This window comes from Protobothrops mucrosquamatus, unplaced genomic scaffold, assembly GCF_001527695.2.
Source record: "Protobothrops mucrosquamatus isolate PMUCROS unplaced genomic scaffold, P.Mucros_1.0 scaffold_195, whole genome shotgun sequence".
NCBI classification, from domain to species: Eukaryota; Metazoa; Chordata; class Lepidosauria; order Squamata; family Viperidae; genus Protobothrops; species Protobothrops mucrosquamatus.
Window position 1 is genome coordinate 1 of NW_015386271.1, and position 15,648 is coordinate 15,648.

Below are 15,648 nucleotides of genomic sequence, written 5' to 3' on the forward strand. Positions count from 1 at the left end.
GCTTCTGGAGATGGTTGATCTATTTTGGGGTAAGTCTATGCGTGCATATAAGAAGAGGATGTTTACTTCCTAAAGCAACTTACGCTGGATTTTCTATAAAACCTAATTATAGAAATTATATTTTGCTTTCCTTCCATGACTAGAGGAAAAAAGCTAAGAGTTTGTTGAGTTAAGAAAACATATTTGAGGATGTGTAAGGCAAGGCACCTGATGAAGTGCCCACCGTCCTGAGTTAAAGTCATATCTGAGCATTGAAAGGAAATAAAACTATGCCTTAGCATTTATTTAAAGAGGGATGTGTTAAAGAAAGATATTGGAAGACTGCTGTCATGTCACCCCTAACCCTTCTCTTCATTAAACTAGACATACCCAATTCCAGCCGTTGTTCTTCATATGTTTTAGCCTCCAGTCCCCAAATCATCTTTGTTGCTCTTCTCTGCAGTCTTTCTAGAGTCTCTCAACCTCATAATAATAATAATAATAATAATAATAATAATAATAATAATAATAATAATAATAATAATAATAATAATAATAATAATAATAATAATAATAATAAAGTTGGAAGGGACTTTGGAGGTCATCTAGTCCAACCCCCTGCTCAGGCAGGAAACCTTATACCATTTCAGACCAATGGCTGTCCAGTCTCTTCTTAAAAATTTCCAGTGTTGGAGCCTTCACCGCTTCTGGAGGCAGGTTGTTCCACTGGTTAATTGTTCTCACTGTCAGGAAGTTTCTCCTTAGTTCTAGGTTGCTTCTCTCCTTGATTAGTTTCCATCCGTTGCCTCTTGTCCTGCCTCCGGGCGCTTTGGAGAATAGCTTGACTCCCTCTTCTTTGGGGCAGTCCCTGAGATACTGAAAGACTGCTATCATGTCCCCCCTTGTCCTTTTCTTCATTAAACTAGACATACCCAATTCCAGCAACCGTTCCTTATATGTTTTAGCCTCCAGTCCCCTGATCATCTTTGTTGCTCTTCTCTGTACTCTTTCTAGAGTCTCAGCATCTTTTTTACATTGTGGTGACCAAAACTGGATGCAGTATTCCAAGTGTGGCCTTACCAAGGCCTTGTAAAGTGGTATTAACCCTTCACGTGATCTTGATTCTATCCCTCTGTTAATGCAGCCCAGCACTGTGTTGGCTTTTTTGGCAGCTGCAGCACACAGCTGGCTCATATTTAAGTGATTGTTCACTAGGACTCCGAGGTCCCTCTCACAGTTACTACTATTGAGCAAGGTGCCACCTATGCTGTACTTGTGCAATTGGTTTTTCTTGCCTAAATGTAGAACATTGTTTTTTTCACCATTGAATTTCATTTTGTTAGATTGCGCCCAGTGTTCAAGTCTGTCCAGATCCTCCTGTATCTTCACTCACTTTAGAGAGGTAGACTTGCTTTGTAAGTCCCAGTTGCCAAGTGTCAGGATATTTTACGACATTCATCTTGGGAATCTGCTCCAGCCCTCAATATTTACTTTTCCTCGCCTGCTAGTTAAAGTTAACATCCTTTTCCTGTATCCCGGCATGAAGGCAGCTGATAAAAAAAAAGGCTGTGCTGTTCTGGGTTTGCTGATAAGTTGAAAGAAAAGTCCAAAAGTGAGACTTGCCCCCTTGAATCAACCGTGGCTCCTTCCCTATAATTCACGTACATACATCGCCCACACGGAGGTCCTCTGCGCTCTTTCACATTGTCATCTGACCTCTGACATTTCCACCAGAGCTGGGAGGGCCAACATTATATGTTTCCGCCCTTTGTTAGCAGCACTATTCCTTGTTCCGAGGTTTAGTTAAAGGAAAGAGGCAAGGCACGTTGTAGGGACAGAGTGATTTGAAGGCCAGTGAGGTCTGAAGAAGTTTTGAGAAGGACTGAAGATGCTGACTACAATCTTACTGCTTTGCGGGACTGTTGGGCTGCTGAAATCAGAGCCACATTCAAGGTATCCTGGTCATCACCACCAGAGGCGAGGGCCAGAAGCTCCTCAGATGCCTGCACCTCCACAACCATCTTCTCCAGCTGAAGAATTCTGGAGAAGAGAGTCCACCCAAGATGAAACTGAGCCAGAGATGGAGGAGTCTTACCCTGCAAGTCAGGAATCCAGAAATGAGTAAGTATTTTCCAAAAAAGAATCTGTCTTGTACCAATCTGCAATTATTGCAATAGTAAAGGTATAGGTTCTCCTGCTTGAGTAGGGGGCTGGACTAGAAGACCTCCAAGGTCCCTTCCAGCTCTATTCTATTCTATTCTATTCTATTCTATTCTATTCTATTCTATTCTATTCTATATTCTATTCTATTCTATTCATTCTGAATTCTATTCTATTCTATTCTATTCTATTCATTCTGAATTCTATTCTATTCTATTCTATTCTATTGATTCTGAATTCTATTCTATTCTATTCATTCTGAATTCTATTCTATTCTATTCATTCTGAATTCTATTCTATTCTATTCTATTATATTCTATTCATTCTGAATTCTATTCTATTCTATTTTCTATTCTATTCTATCCTATCCAACTCTTCATTCTGGAATTACAAAGAGAAAAACAGAGTGGGAAGGGACCTTGGAGGTCATCTAGTCCAACCCTCTGCTCAGGCAGGAAACACTATACCCTTCCAGACAAGTGGAAGTCCAGCCACTTCTTAAAAACTTCCAGTGTTGGAGGACCCACAACTGGGTGGACTTACATACCTTTTTTGTTTTTTGTTTTTGGAAAAGGGATGCTATTACTTCCAGAATTTTGATTGCATTTCACATCCATAGAACAAGTACAAATCTATTGTAGTGTGTCCTTCTTTTCATCTTGTAACCCTATTAGAATCCCCAAACAAGAAAACAGGGACCCGGATCTAAATCTCTGATTCTCAGACTTCTTTGTGCTGCTAGAAACCATCTGCATATTCTTGGTGGAGCCGGCAAATTACTGAAGAGCATCATTGTCTGTCCCACAATCAAAGGACACCCCCTCGTTCAAGTTGTAATAGGCCCAGAACACTACGCCTTCCCTGACCTAGTGCCCTCTAGATATGAAAACCAGGACATCCATCATCCTTGACCAATGCAGTCGGATGACGGCATTTAACTCTACTTAAGTGGGGACATCATTGAGAAAGTCCATTGCGGCCTTCAAATCAACGAAGCAGAGCTTAGATTTATTGGCTTGCGACAAATCACTTCTCATTTCATTCATTCGTTTATTCAGTTTGTGGACTTGCATGCAAAATACAGGAAGAAATTTTTTAAAAAGGATTGTGTTGTTGTTGAAGAGCCAATTTAAAAAAAAATGGAAAAGAGAGTAATTTATTTTTAAACCCAGGAGTAGATCCAGGAGTAGATTATTTTTCTTGCTGGATCGGAATTTGGCTTCTGGTCGTAAAGATAGCAAAGCAGAATTTGGCCACTGCCAGAGATTGTATCGATCCGCCAGCAGTAGCTGAATGTAAAAAAGATTTATTGTGAGAAGTCCACTAAAAAGGGATGCGATATTCCCATTCCTAATATCCTTGTGGAAGAGGCAGTGTAACAAACCATGGTTTGAGGATTCCATTGTGTTCCATCCACAAGGATATAATATGTTATTATAATATAATGCAGCCAACACAGTGCTGGGCTGCATTAACAGAGGGATAGAATCACAATCATGTGAAGTATCAATACCACTTTACAAAGCCTTGGTAAGGCCACACTTGGAATACTGCATCCAGTTTTGGTCACCACGATGTAAAAAAGATGTTGAGACTCTAGAAAGAGTATAGAGAAGAGCAACAAAGATGATTAGGGGACTGGAGGCTAAAACATATAAGGAACGGTTGCTGGAATTGGGTATGTCTAGTTTAACGAAGAGAAGGACAAGGGGGGACATGATAGCAGTCTTCCAATATCTCAGGGGCTGCCCCAAAGAAGAGGGAGTCAAGCTATTTTCCAAAGCGCCTGAAGGCAGGACAAGAAGCAACGGATGGAAACTGATCAAGGAGAGAAGCAACCTAGAACTAAGGAGAAACTTCCTGACAGTGAGAACAATTAACCAGTGGAACAACCTGCCTCCAGAAGTGGTGAATGCTCCAACACTGGAAGTTCTTAAGAAGAGTCTGGACAGCCATTTGTCCGAAATGGTGTAGGGTTTCCTGCCTGAGCAGGGGGTCGGACTAGATGACCTCCAAGATTCCTTCCAACTTTACTACTACTATTATTATTATTATTAAAGTCCAGATTGCTTTGTGAAAAAGCACCTTTGGGACATCCCTGACCTGGATGACTGAGAATCTCCCCAGACATGGGGTCTCTTATTGCTTTAAAGGAATATGCTCAGATCCAGCAAGGTGATCAAAGATGAAGCTAGCCTTCTGATGGAGGGCTCTGCCCTTTAGGATGTTTGCGTAGACCAGGCTGCAGGTGGCTTAGACAGAAATTCGTAATGGCAAAGAGGTGCTTGCAATTAATTCTGGGTGAGAGGCAGAAGCTCCAGGCTTCCTGTCTATGGGACTCTTCAAAATCCTTTTTTTGGGATTGGAGTCATCACCCGAGATAAATGCAAGGATCTAACTGCGGCTTTCATACATGAACACGGTGCCTGTGCTGGAATGACCTCTCAATTTTAGACGTGAGAATGTAACCAGAGGAAACGATTAAACGGCCAGATGGAGCCATCGACCAGCCGTATATAAATAAACCCAACTGAAATCCACATTTTCCCATACAAGGCCATATATATATAGCATTATCCTCCTGACTGTAATCTCACAACAGGTGGTGGAATGTATATTTGTCGGAGAAGGGATGTCTATTATTTCTATCCATTGCATCTTGGTTTCATGATCACTGATGGACTATCCGGGAAATGTAAAAAAAAAAAAAAAAAGCAACTTTGTGATGTGACCGGATATAAGGAAGTTCTATAGAAGCAGGAAATCTTTGAAGCTGCCCCTCACATCTCCCGCCGGAGTCTGCCTTAAGCAGAGGTGCAAGAAAGGAAGGTTAGACAGTCAGGCTTTCCATCCACAAAATCTTCTCATTTCCCACTGGAAACAACATTTTCCTTACACCCCACGCTACAAAACGTGGTCACAGAATTCTGAAATGTTCTCTCTTTCTAAGCAGGGCACGGTCTTCTCCTCAAATGTCTGCTCCTTTGCGTAAAACCTGACTTTTATTTGTAACTAGAGTTTCGTGTACGTTTCATTTGTTTTATTTATTAAACATAGCTGTACCCGGCCACGCGTTGCTGTGGCTCAGTTTTTACGTCCAACAGATGGCACTGTTTTTCAAAAAAAGCATGTTTTTACCTGTCACAGGTGTGACATCTATATAATATAGGTATATAAAAACATGCGCGTATTCGGATGCAACGTTGTGTCACAATTTCAAAGCAATCGGTGAAGAACTTTCAGAGATTTAAGATTTTGAACAAACGAACATTTACATTTTTATTTATATAGATGCCATTGCTGGTAATAGAAGCAATTTTGCCTGGGAATCTTAAAATGATTCTAGCATTGTCAAATAACTCAAAATGGGAAGCTGAAACGGGTGAGAAGATTTAGTTATTTACAAATGGTCACCAATACCTCTTTCTGGCATGGAGCAAAGGGTTGGACTTGATGGCTCAAGTGCCCTCTCCAAACTCTAGCAGTCTATGGGTCTTAGGAGAACCTATACCATTTCAGACAAATTACTATCTAGTCTCTTCTTGAAAACCTCCAGTGATGGAGCACCCACGATTTCTGGAGGCAAGTTGTTCCACTAGTTAATTGTCCTCACTGTTAGGAAGTTTCTCCTTAATTCCAGGTTGCTTCTCTCTTTGATCAGTTTCCAACCATTGTTTCTTGTCCTGCCCTCTGGTTCTTTGGAGAATAATTTGACCCCCTCTTCTTTGTGGCAGCCCCTCAAATACTGGAATAGTGCTATCATGTCTTCCCTATTTCTTCTTTTCTTTAGACTAGCCAAACCCAAGTCCTGCAGCCGTTCTTCCTATGTTTTAGTCTCCAGGCCTTGGATTATTTTAGTTGCTCTTCTCTGAATTTTTTCCAAACTCTCAACATTTTTTTGTGTGATATGGTGACCAAAATTGGCTGCAGTATTCCAGGTATGGTCTTACTAGGGTTTTATAAAGCGGTACTGATATTTCGTGTGTTCTTGATGCCATGCCTCTGTTTACACAACCCAGGATTGTATTAGCCTTTTTGGCTGCTGCTGCACACTGCTGGCTCATGGTCAAGTGATCGTCCACTAGGACTCCAAGGTCCCTCTCACAGTTACTGTTTTTGAGCCAGGTCTCGCCTAATCTGTACTCGTACCTTTGATTTTTCCAGCCTAAATGTAAATTTCACTTTTAAATGGATTTTCTTTCAATCTCAAGTCTCTCCAAAATGTGTCCTTTCCAGAAACTTGTTTGGTGAATGGCATTGTTTTCTATCTACTCCTTTAAATCCGATCCAGGATCTAGGATCGGATTTAGAACTGTAAGCTATGTTCAACCTGAATGGTTCCAGGATTCTTCCCTGTTGATGTGATAAATGTGGATAAAGGAGGAACTGAGGCAAGTTTTAGAAAAGAGGAAATACTGAATTATTCTAGTGTGAGGACAGTCTTGGGCTCCTGTCAGGAATCGAAATTTTATTTTAAAATTCGTCTTTCCTGGCCAGCTTCCTATAAAAGTTTTGAACTGGCTGATTTTGACCGTGGTCTTTGCCCGCCCCCCTCAAAATTCCTTAATACAGTCCCTGTTCAAGTTGAGCTCTCCTATATGGACTGCAAAATTTCAGATAACCACTAGGTGATATCAAAGGGCTAATATTTCCTGCTTCTCTTTGCTTCCAACTAATGTTCCTGAAGATCTGATAGCCTTTGTGAGAAACTGCACACTCTGGATATATAATAGGCATAAGGGAATTGATGATTCCTAGCTAAAAAGATCTGAAATGTTATTTCTGCTCCTCCATTGATCACAGAAACCTGAAGTGGGTTAGTGCATTAATACGATCTTAGGCCTTATTGAGATTCTAACCAAGAATGCTGTTCTTCATAGGGCACCAATCTACGTCTGTAGTTCAGAAAGAGGAGAGAAATTTGTGATTGCAGAGCAATAGCAATCCCTGGTCTATCATTTATTCAATACAATCCAATGTAGTCAATGATGTCCACTTTGCTTTCTTCCGAGAAGCTGTTGAATGAAAAATCTTCATCAGGGTCCAGTCCAAGCTGGGAACAAACAAAATGGAAACTGCTTTAGAAAGAAGGTTGAGGTTTATTGAAGAGCAGAACCAGAAGACATGAGCATCTTTTTTACATCGTGGTGACCAAAACTGGATGCGAAGTCGTGTTCGACCCATTGCAGCCCCATGGACAATGTTCCTCCAGGCTTTCCTGTCCTCTATCATCTTCTGGAGTCCATTTAAGCTCACGCCTACTGCTTCAGTGACTCCATCCAGCCACCTCATTCTCTGTCGTCCCCTTCTTCTCTTGCCCTCAATCTTTCCCAGCATTAGGCTCTTCTCCAGCTAGTCCTTCCTTCTCATTAGGTGGCCAAAGTATTTGAGTTTCAACTTCAGGATCTGGCCTTCTAAAGAGCAGTCGGGGTTGATCTCCTCTAGGACTGACCGGTTTGATCGCCTTGCAGTCCAGGGGACTCACAGGAGTCTTCTCCAGCACCATAGCTCAAAGGCCTCCATTCTTTGGCACTCAGCCTTTCTTATGGTCCAACTTTCACATCCATACATTGCAACTGGGAAAACCATGGCCTTGACTATACGCACTTTTGTTGGCAGGGTGATGTCTCTGCTTTTTAGTATGCTGTCTAGATTTGCAACGACATCCAAAGTCAGGCAAAATGAATGGGAATGAAACCCCAGAGTTCGAAGGGACCCTGGAGGTCTTCTAGTTCAACCCCCTGCTCAAGCAAGAGACCTATCATTTCAGACAAATGGTTGTCCAGTCTCTTCTTAAACATCTTCAGTGATGGGAGCAGACCAAGGTGTCCCCAGTTTAGTTCACCACGCAAAGCCCTAAACCAGGGTTCTCCCAAACCGGGCAACTTTTAAGGCGTGTGGACTTCCAACTCCCAGAATTCCTCAGCCAGAGGAATTTTGGAGTTGAAGTCCCCAAGACTTAAAAAGTCGCCACATTTGGAGACCCCTGCCCTAAATGACAGGTTAATTTGCTGCTTACTTGGCTTGATAGAGATGATAGACCGGCCTTGGTGTATTTGGTCTGGGATATTTTTTTACTTTTGATGCCGGATTAAGAAAAGCAAGCAAGATGCTGACTCAGGAAGTAAGAGCCGGTTTGGGTTGGGGACAGGACAACCAAACAATTCCAGGAAGAGAGGGCCTGTCTAAAAGGAGTTTTCTTTTCCTGAAAGCCAGCCTGTGCTTGTAGCTGGCAGAATTCCCAAAACACTATATGCCTCTTTCAGAATAAAATCATGCCAGCCAAGTTGGCAACGTCTGTGTTTCCATTTGCATGAGAAAGTAGACGAGGGGATAAAATCAGATGGGGAGAACTTAATGAGCACGGAAACATTTTCAAAGCCTGGCAAAGCACACAAGTGCAACTGTGGGATCTCCCACTTAGGTCAGAACTTCCTTCGTAAGGATATTGAATTTCTGACCAAGCCCCAGGTGGTGTCATAAGCCAAGAGTCCTTGGTTTATGCTAGGGGTGGGAGAAAGAGAGGGTGGTCGATAAAATACAGGCAGGTGGGGGTCCATGGACTTTGCATTTTACCTCAGTTTTAATCAGCATAAGGAACCAGCACTGTTTTAGATGGAACTGGCAAGAAGGCACTGTATGAGAATTTCAGGCTGTAATTGATTTTTCAGTCTTAAATTCAGATCTGTCTTAAATTTAGATCATTTTGCTTTCACTTTAACAAGATAGAGAGTTGTGTGTCTGTGTGTGAGACAGAGAGAGAGAGAGAGAGAGAGAAAGGGAGAAAAAGAAAGAGAGAGAGAGAGAGAGAAGAGAGAGACAGAAAGAAAGAAAGAAAGAGAAAGAAAGAGAGGGAGGGAGAGGAAAGAGAGAAAACGAAGGAAGGAAGGAAGAAAGAGAGAGGGAGGGAGAGAGAGAGAGGAAAGGAAAAAAGAAAGAAGGAAGGAATTAAAGAAGAAAGGAAGGAAGGAAGGAAGGAAGGAAGGAAGGAAGGAAGAAAGAAAGAAAGAAAGAAAGAAAGAAAGAGAGGGAGGGAGGGAGGGAGGGAGAGGAAAGAGAGGAAAAGAAGGAAGAAAGGAAGGAAGAGAGAGAGGGGGAGGGAGGGAGGGAGGGAGAGGAAAGAGAGAAAAAGAAAGAAGGAAGGAAGGAAGGAAGAGAAAGAAAGAAAAAGAAAGAGAGGGAGGGAGGGAGGGAGAGGAAAGAGAGAAAAAGAAGGAAGGAAGGAAGGAAGAAAGAGAGAGAGGGGGGAGGGAGGGAGAGGAAAGAGAGAAAAAGAAAGAAGGAAGGAAGGAAGGAAGGAAGAAAGAAAGAGAAAGAAAGAAAGAAAGAAAGAAAGAAAGAAAGAAAGAAAGAAAGAAAGAGAAAGGGGTTGGACTAGAAGACCTCCAAGGTCCCTTCCAACTCTGTTATTCTGTTAAAAGAACATTTCTCTTGAGTCAAACTGAATTCTGGTTGACGACATGGACACGTCCATGCAATTACTGGGCAACTATGTGCTCATGAAGTCCTTGATGCTCTCTGAGCAAGGTTGTTGACTTGCAGACGTTTCATGACCCAACTAGGTAATATCTTCAGTGCTGTTGGGAGTGAGGTTTTCTCTTTGTTTATATACTACTGGCTTCCTCTGTCAGTGTTGGCGGGAGTTTTGGGTGGTTACTTGATTAGGCTGTTGTTTACTTAGTACCTGAATGGAGTTTACTGCTATTTACTGAGGTTTACTATTTGGTGTTAATCTCTATTTACGAGGGTGTCGATTGTCGGTCAGGTTATGTTGTGGTCTTTTAGCTTAATCAAGGAACAGCCAAGAACACTCCTACCAACACTGGTTGGGGTATATAAACAGAGAGCAAACTCCATTCCTTTCTAGTAGTGAAGATCTTACCTTGTTGGGTCATGAAATGTCTGCAAGAAACCCACCAAGTTCAGAGAATACCAAGGACCCCACCGTTCAACAATGGCCGACAAATAACCCTTCTGCTGGTAGATGCACATGTTGTACCGTTGCCTCGTTCTGCAGCAGTTTTTAAACTTCTCAGTCTAGCTAACACCCCTGGTTGATCTTCCATCCAAGTATTAACCCAGTTCCAATTTGCTTAGCTTTTTCCAGATCAGTTCCATGTTACCGTATGTGTATGTCTCTCGTGTCGATGGATTCAAACATCCATTATAAATAGACATTTCGGTGACAGAATTCACAAGCTTATGTCTTGGTTTGGGGTTAGTTTGCTGCCTGGTTACCATTTTCAGTTGCAAAGCTCCAGTCTCTACACAAACACACCTCTGCCCCACCTCTGGTGTGAGGTCTATTTCCCCTCAGGGGCCTTACACACTTCCCGTTGTTTCGTCCACTCCACCACCAAAGCAGAAACTTTCCCATGTAAGGAGGTTATCAGAACTTCAGTTCCTCAACTCCCACACCGCGAGAGTAAAACTCCACCAGCCATTCTCCACAGGGTGAAGTTCTTTCTATTCTTAGGAGGCCCACGCCCAACGTCCATGTGAATCCTCCGATACAGCCATGGGTAAAAAGGGCCCTTGACCTTTCCAAGTTCCTCTCTGGAGGCTTGTGGAATTGAATGAGGGTTTCTGTTTTGATTCGCTCACCTGCCCTTTTAGGAGGAAAAAAAAAAGAGTATTTATATCAGCACAATGGGAAGGGAACAAAATGCCCCTGCTTTCTTGGCATCTTGGCCACATCAGTTACTGATCCAGGACAATGCTGGGTGGAACTGCCTTCTCATGTGTTCCAAAACGCCAACGCTTTGGGTGAACAGAGATCCTAACACAATCTCTTCGTAGATTGAGCCACTCCATGTGGGGTCAGCTGAGGTGGAGGTGGAGGCAGCATGGAGATCAGAAAGTTGGGAGCTAAAAGAGCCAGTTGTGTAGTGGTGGAGGTACCAGGCTAGAAACCATGAGGTCTAGTCCCTTCTAAAGGCAGAGATCCCCAACTTTTTGGGCACCAGGGACCGGTTCCGTGGAGAAGGTTTTTCCACGGACCGGAGAGTGAGTGGTTTTGTGTGCTGCCTACATACTACGGATGGGGCTTTGCTTGTTTGTGCGGACCGGTTCCTGGCATACTGTGGCCTGGTACCGGTCCATGGACCAGGGATTAGAGACCTCTGGGCTAAGGCATGAAGCCAACTGGTTGACTTTGGGCCAATCACTCTGTTTTATCCCTGGGAAGAAGCAGGCAAGGGCAAACCACTTCTGAAAATCATGCCAAGAAAGCTGTAGATACTCCTTTAGGCAGTCACCTGGAGTCAAGTTTTACTCAAAGATCCACCATCACCACTACCATCCAAAAATGGTTAAATGTAGAAAGCCTCGTTTTTGCATACAAGCTCAGTCTTTGGCATCTCAAGTTAGGCATTGCTTCTCTGAAATTTTGTTTGGTTGTTGACCCTTAGGGCAGAACATCTAACAGAAAAACAGAGTTGGGAGGGACCTTGGAGGTTTTCTAGTGCAACCTCCTGTTTAAGCAGGAGACCCTATACCAGGGGTAGGCAACCTTGGCTCTTTTATGACTCGTGGACTTCAACTCCCAGAATTCCTGGGCCAACCGTGCTGAGGGGAAAGGGAGAAGTTTCCAAGCTGAGCCATGCTGGCTCAGGAATTCTGGGAGTGGAAGTACACGAGTCATAAAAGAGCCAAGGTTACCTACCCCTGTCCTATACTATTCCGGACAAATGATTGTCCAATCTCCTTAAAAATCTCCAGTGATGGAGCACCCACAACTTTTGAAAGCTTTTCCCATCTTGAAGGACTTGAGATATTTTGGCTGGGGTTGATCGTGTAACTAGTTCAAACATGTGGAGGAAACGGGGTTGAGGATAGCTGATGTACAAAGTCCTCACCTGGTTGACTCAGTGCTTGCAGACCCTGGTTTCTACTGGGTTTGTACCACTGCAGAGAAGAAGGCTCTTGGATGGTCTTGCAAAGCAGAGATATGACAATTTCCCCCCTTAATGACAGGTAATGTCATTAATTCTCTTTCTGGGCTGCCACAAAGGAGAGGGGGGGTCAAGCTATTCTCCAAAGCACCTGAAGGCAGGAGAAGAAGCAATGAATGGAAACTAATCAAGGAGAGAAGCAATCTAGAAATAAGGAGAAATTTCCTGAGAGAACAATTACAGTAATCAGTGGAACGACTTGTCTTCAGAAGTTGGGGTGCTCCAACATTGAAAGTTTTTTTTTTAGAAGAGATTGGACAGCCATTTGTCTGAAATGTTATAGGGCAGTAATGGCGAACCTTTTAGAGACCGAGTGCCCAAAAACCAGCCCACCCCCACCCTGCCCACCACCCTGTGCCCCGCCTGCCCGCTGGGCCACCCACCGCCTCCACGGCCTGCCACAGCAGATTGGCCAAGTAGCCCAGCAGCGCCATGGTGGCCACACCCTCCACCCGCACCTGTAGCATCATCTGTGCATGACGGAGCGTGAGGGCAGAGTCTTGTCCCCACTATCTGACTGCCATGTCCTTGGCTGCACTGCTCTGTGCGGGCTGTGCCCAGGGGCAACTCTCCGGGTGGGCTGCTGGTGAGGAGGGGGCCGTAAAGGGAGGCAGAGCTGGGGCGATGGCACATGTGCCCATAGAGAGGGCTCTGAGTGCTGCCTCTGGCACGCATGCCATAGGTTCGCCACTACTGGTATAGGGTTTCTTGCTTGAACATGGGATTGGACTAGAACAGGGCTTTTCAACCAGTGGTACGGGTACCACCTGTGGTACATTGGCACCTGGCAGGTGGTACACGACCATCCTAGAAAAGTGGTAGCGGGGAGGGGAATGAGCTGAACCGGTGGCAGCACCACACAAGCCTGAGCGAGAGATCGCTGGAGCTGCAGGGCTGTCAGGGCTCAGTGGAAGCACCAGGATCAGTGCCAGGCTCCAGCTGGAACTCGGCCCTGATCCTGGTGCTTCTGCTGAGCCCTGAAGAAGCACTGATCAGCTGGAAAGCGGCACTGATCCTGGCGCTTCTGCTGAGCTCAGAAGAAGCACCGATCAGCTGGAATGTTGCAGCATATCCAGGGTCTTGTGATTTACATTTAGATGCTTGGCAACTGATTCATATTTATGACGGTCACAGTGTCCCAGGGTCATGTGAAGTGACCAAAACCTGCTGCAACCACCCAGCAGACGGGGGGAATAAAAACCAAAAACCCCCCTCCCCACCCCTGCTGCCAATCCTCAACAGAAATGCTCACAACAATGAAAACCTCAGACAGGAGGAAGAGCACCGACGGGTGGGCAGGCAGGTGTCTTGCTCGGCTGTGGCTTGGGGGGCACTTTTTTCAGTGCCATTCTAACTTCAAACAGTCACTAAGCGAACTGTTGTAAGTCGAGGACTACCTGTACTTTATCACTTTTTTCCTTTTTTTTTGGTCATCAAATTTTTGACACCTTGCTAGGCGACTGGTGGTACTTGGATATTGCCATATCCTAAAAGTGGTACAGTGGGTGAAAAGGTTGAAAAGCCCTGGACTAGAAGAACCCCCAAGGTCCCTTCCAACTCTTGTTATTCTGTTAATGGGCTTGGAGGAATGACTTGCCTGATTTCTGAGATCTGTCTTGGCAAATTCAATCTGTTCTCTCTTTTCCCTTAGGAACTGGTGCTCCTCTGTTCAATATCGGACAGCCACTTACGTTGCAGTTTGCAGGACAGAGAAATACGTAATCCGGTCCCAACAACCATGTCCGAATGGAACTCCAGACTGCCAGAAGATCATGTACGTAGCACCATCCTTTCTTCTTAAGGGGGGAGTCAACCCAGCATTTAAAGTAGCCTTGCCTGTTGCCTGTTGCGATCCAGTGTCTGGCATCTCCTTTTGACATGGAAGGGACCTTCCTTCCTTTCCTCAAAAAAGACTATCCAATGCAGCTTGAAGGTTTCCCAGGAGTGAGGAAATATCTGACCTAGCTTAGAGATACTTGCCCTCTTTGGGAATCACACCTTATCAGATTACAGAATTTCCCAGGAATCCAGAGACGACATCTTAGTTTTGTCTCTCATTTATGGTTATGAACACGTTGTCCCAAATGACGAATGCTTCTCTCTTTAAAGGCATCGTAGGATTAATTAAATCAATGGTCTGGTTGATGGGCATTTCTAAACTTCCCTTTATGGCAGGGGTCCCCAAACCCTGGCCTGTGGACCAGTATTGGTCCGCGTCATGCCAGAAGCCTGTCCACGCAAACAAGCGAAGCCCCATTCACTGGAGGCAGGCAGCAGACAAAACCACATCCCCTCGGGTCCATGGAAAAACCTTTCTCCATGGAACTGGTCCCTGGTCCCCAAAAGGTTGGGGGCGTCTGCTTTAGGGCATATTTAAGCTTCAAGTGGATAACTTTGCAGAGAAAGGAAAAGATGGCACCCTTAGAGGTTGTCTCTCTCAGCCCTCCGAGCAGAGGACGGCGTTCTGCAGAACCCAGATCGATGGTTAAAGAAACCTGCATCTTTTAGCAATCAGTCAGGCACACAAAAAGCAAATGAAGCCTATAGATGAAGACTAGATAGCAGCAAAGAGGTAGACGGCCACTTGGATTTCTGCGGATAGATTTTGCCTAACCAAAACTTCTGACAGGTCCCTAATCGCCATGTTGTCATGGTCCTGTTGAAGGAAAAGTTTTCATCAGGGTCCAGTCCAAGCCGGGAATAAACAACATGGTGACTGCTTTAGAAAGAAGGTTGCAGTTTATTGAAGAGGAGAGCCAGATAGAAAGATGGCTCTGGAAGAAAAAAGAGAGAGCACATATAGGGAGTGAGTTTTTATACCCTCTGGAGCATTTTGTTTGGAGTTGTTTCCTGTTCCTGTTTGAGGCTTTGTATTTCCTGTGTCATGTATTCTGACTTGAGTCTGGGTGTGCCCCTTTGGCATCTGTGGGTTCCCGTCTTAGAGTTTGGGTGGGGTATGTAGATTTTAGGTGTCTGTCTTCCTAAATTTCTAGCTGGGGGCCTCCAACCTTCCTGGATTATTTACATCTGTATTTCTACAGAACTGGTTTCTGCTTGGGGGACAGAGAGACTTGGGAGCTTTTAAGAGACTTTGTTTCTGCTTTTAAAACCCTTTAGAGAAATATATTTCAAAAATATTTCTTTCTCTGGCGGGGGGGGGGCTGACTTCCCACAGTCCTTTACCAAGACCTTCAGGGTATGAGATGAGGCTTACTCCTAATCTATCACTCTTTCCTTCCTTCTTCTTCTAGGTACAGAACAGCGTTGAAGCCAGTCTACAAGATAAAAGAGAAAGTGGTCAGCTTTTTAGACTGGAAGTGCTGCCCAGGTTATGTAGGCAAGGACTGTGAACAATATGGTAAGAATGCCATAGGTATCTGTCTGTAGTTGGGTGCACTCTGTGTGTCAACTAATCAACCAGATTGGCTGAAGTCAGCTGCAAGTATCTGGGGGGTTGAGACACCTAAAGGGACTCTTGACTGTTGAGAACGTTCTCTGCTGGATCATAAGTAGCAGAAGAGCAGAGAAGATTGCAAAGCCACAGAGGTCCTTTCTT

The 15,648-nt window shown here is 44.3% G+C and overlaps 1 protein-coding gene across 1 annotated transcript in view; it reads left to right on the forward strand.

Annotated features, from left to right (window-relative positions):
- The first annotated feature begins 1,843 nt into the window (after positions 1-1,843).
- The window catches only part of MMRN2 (multimerin 2), a 22,393-nt gene continuing 8,588 nt past the window's right edge, over positions 1,844-15,648 (forward strand). Inside the window, exons 1-3 of the mRNA XM_029285887.1 lie at positions 1,844-2,100; positions 13,744-13,866; positions 15,344-15,450. Of these exons, the coding sequence (XP_029141720.1) occupies positions 1,868-2,100; positions 13,744-13,866; positions 15,344-15,450 (463 nt within the window). The 5' untranslated portion in view covers positions 1,844-1,867. The remainder of the gene's footprint in view (positions 2,101-13,743; positions 13,867-15,343; positions 15,451-15,648) is intronic.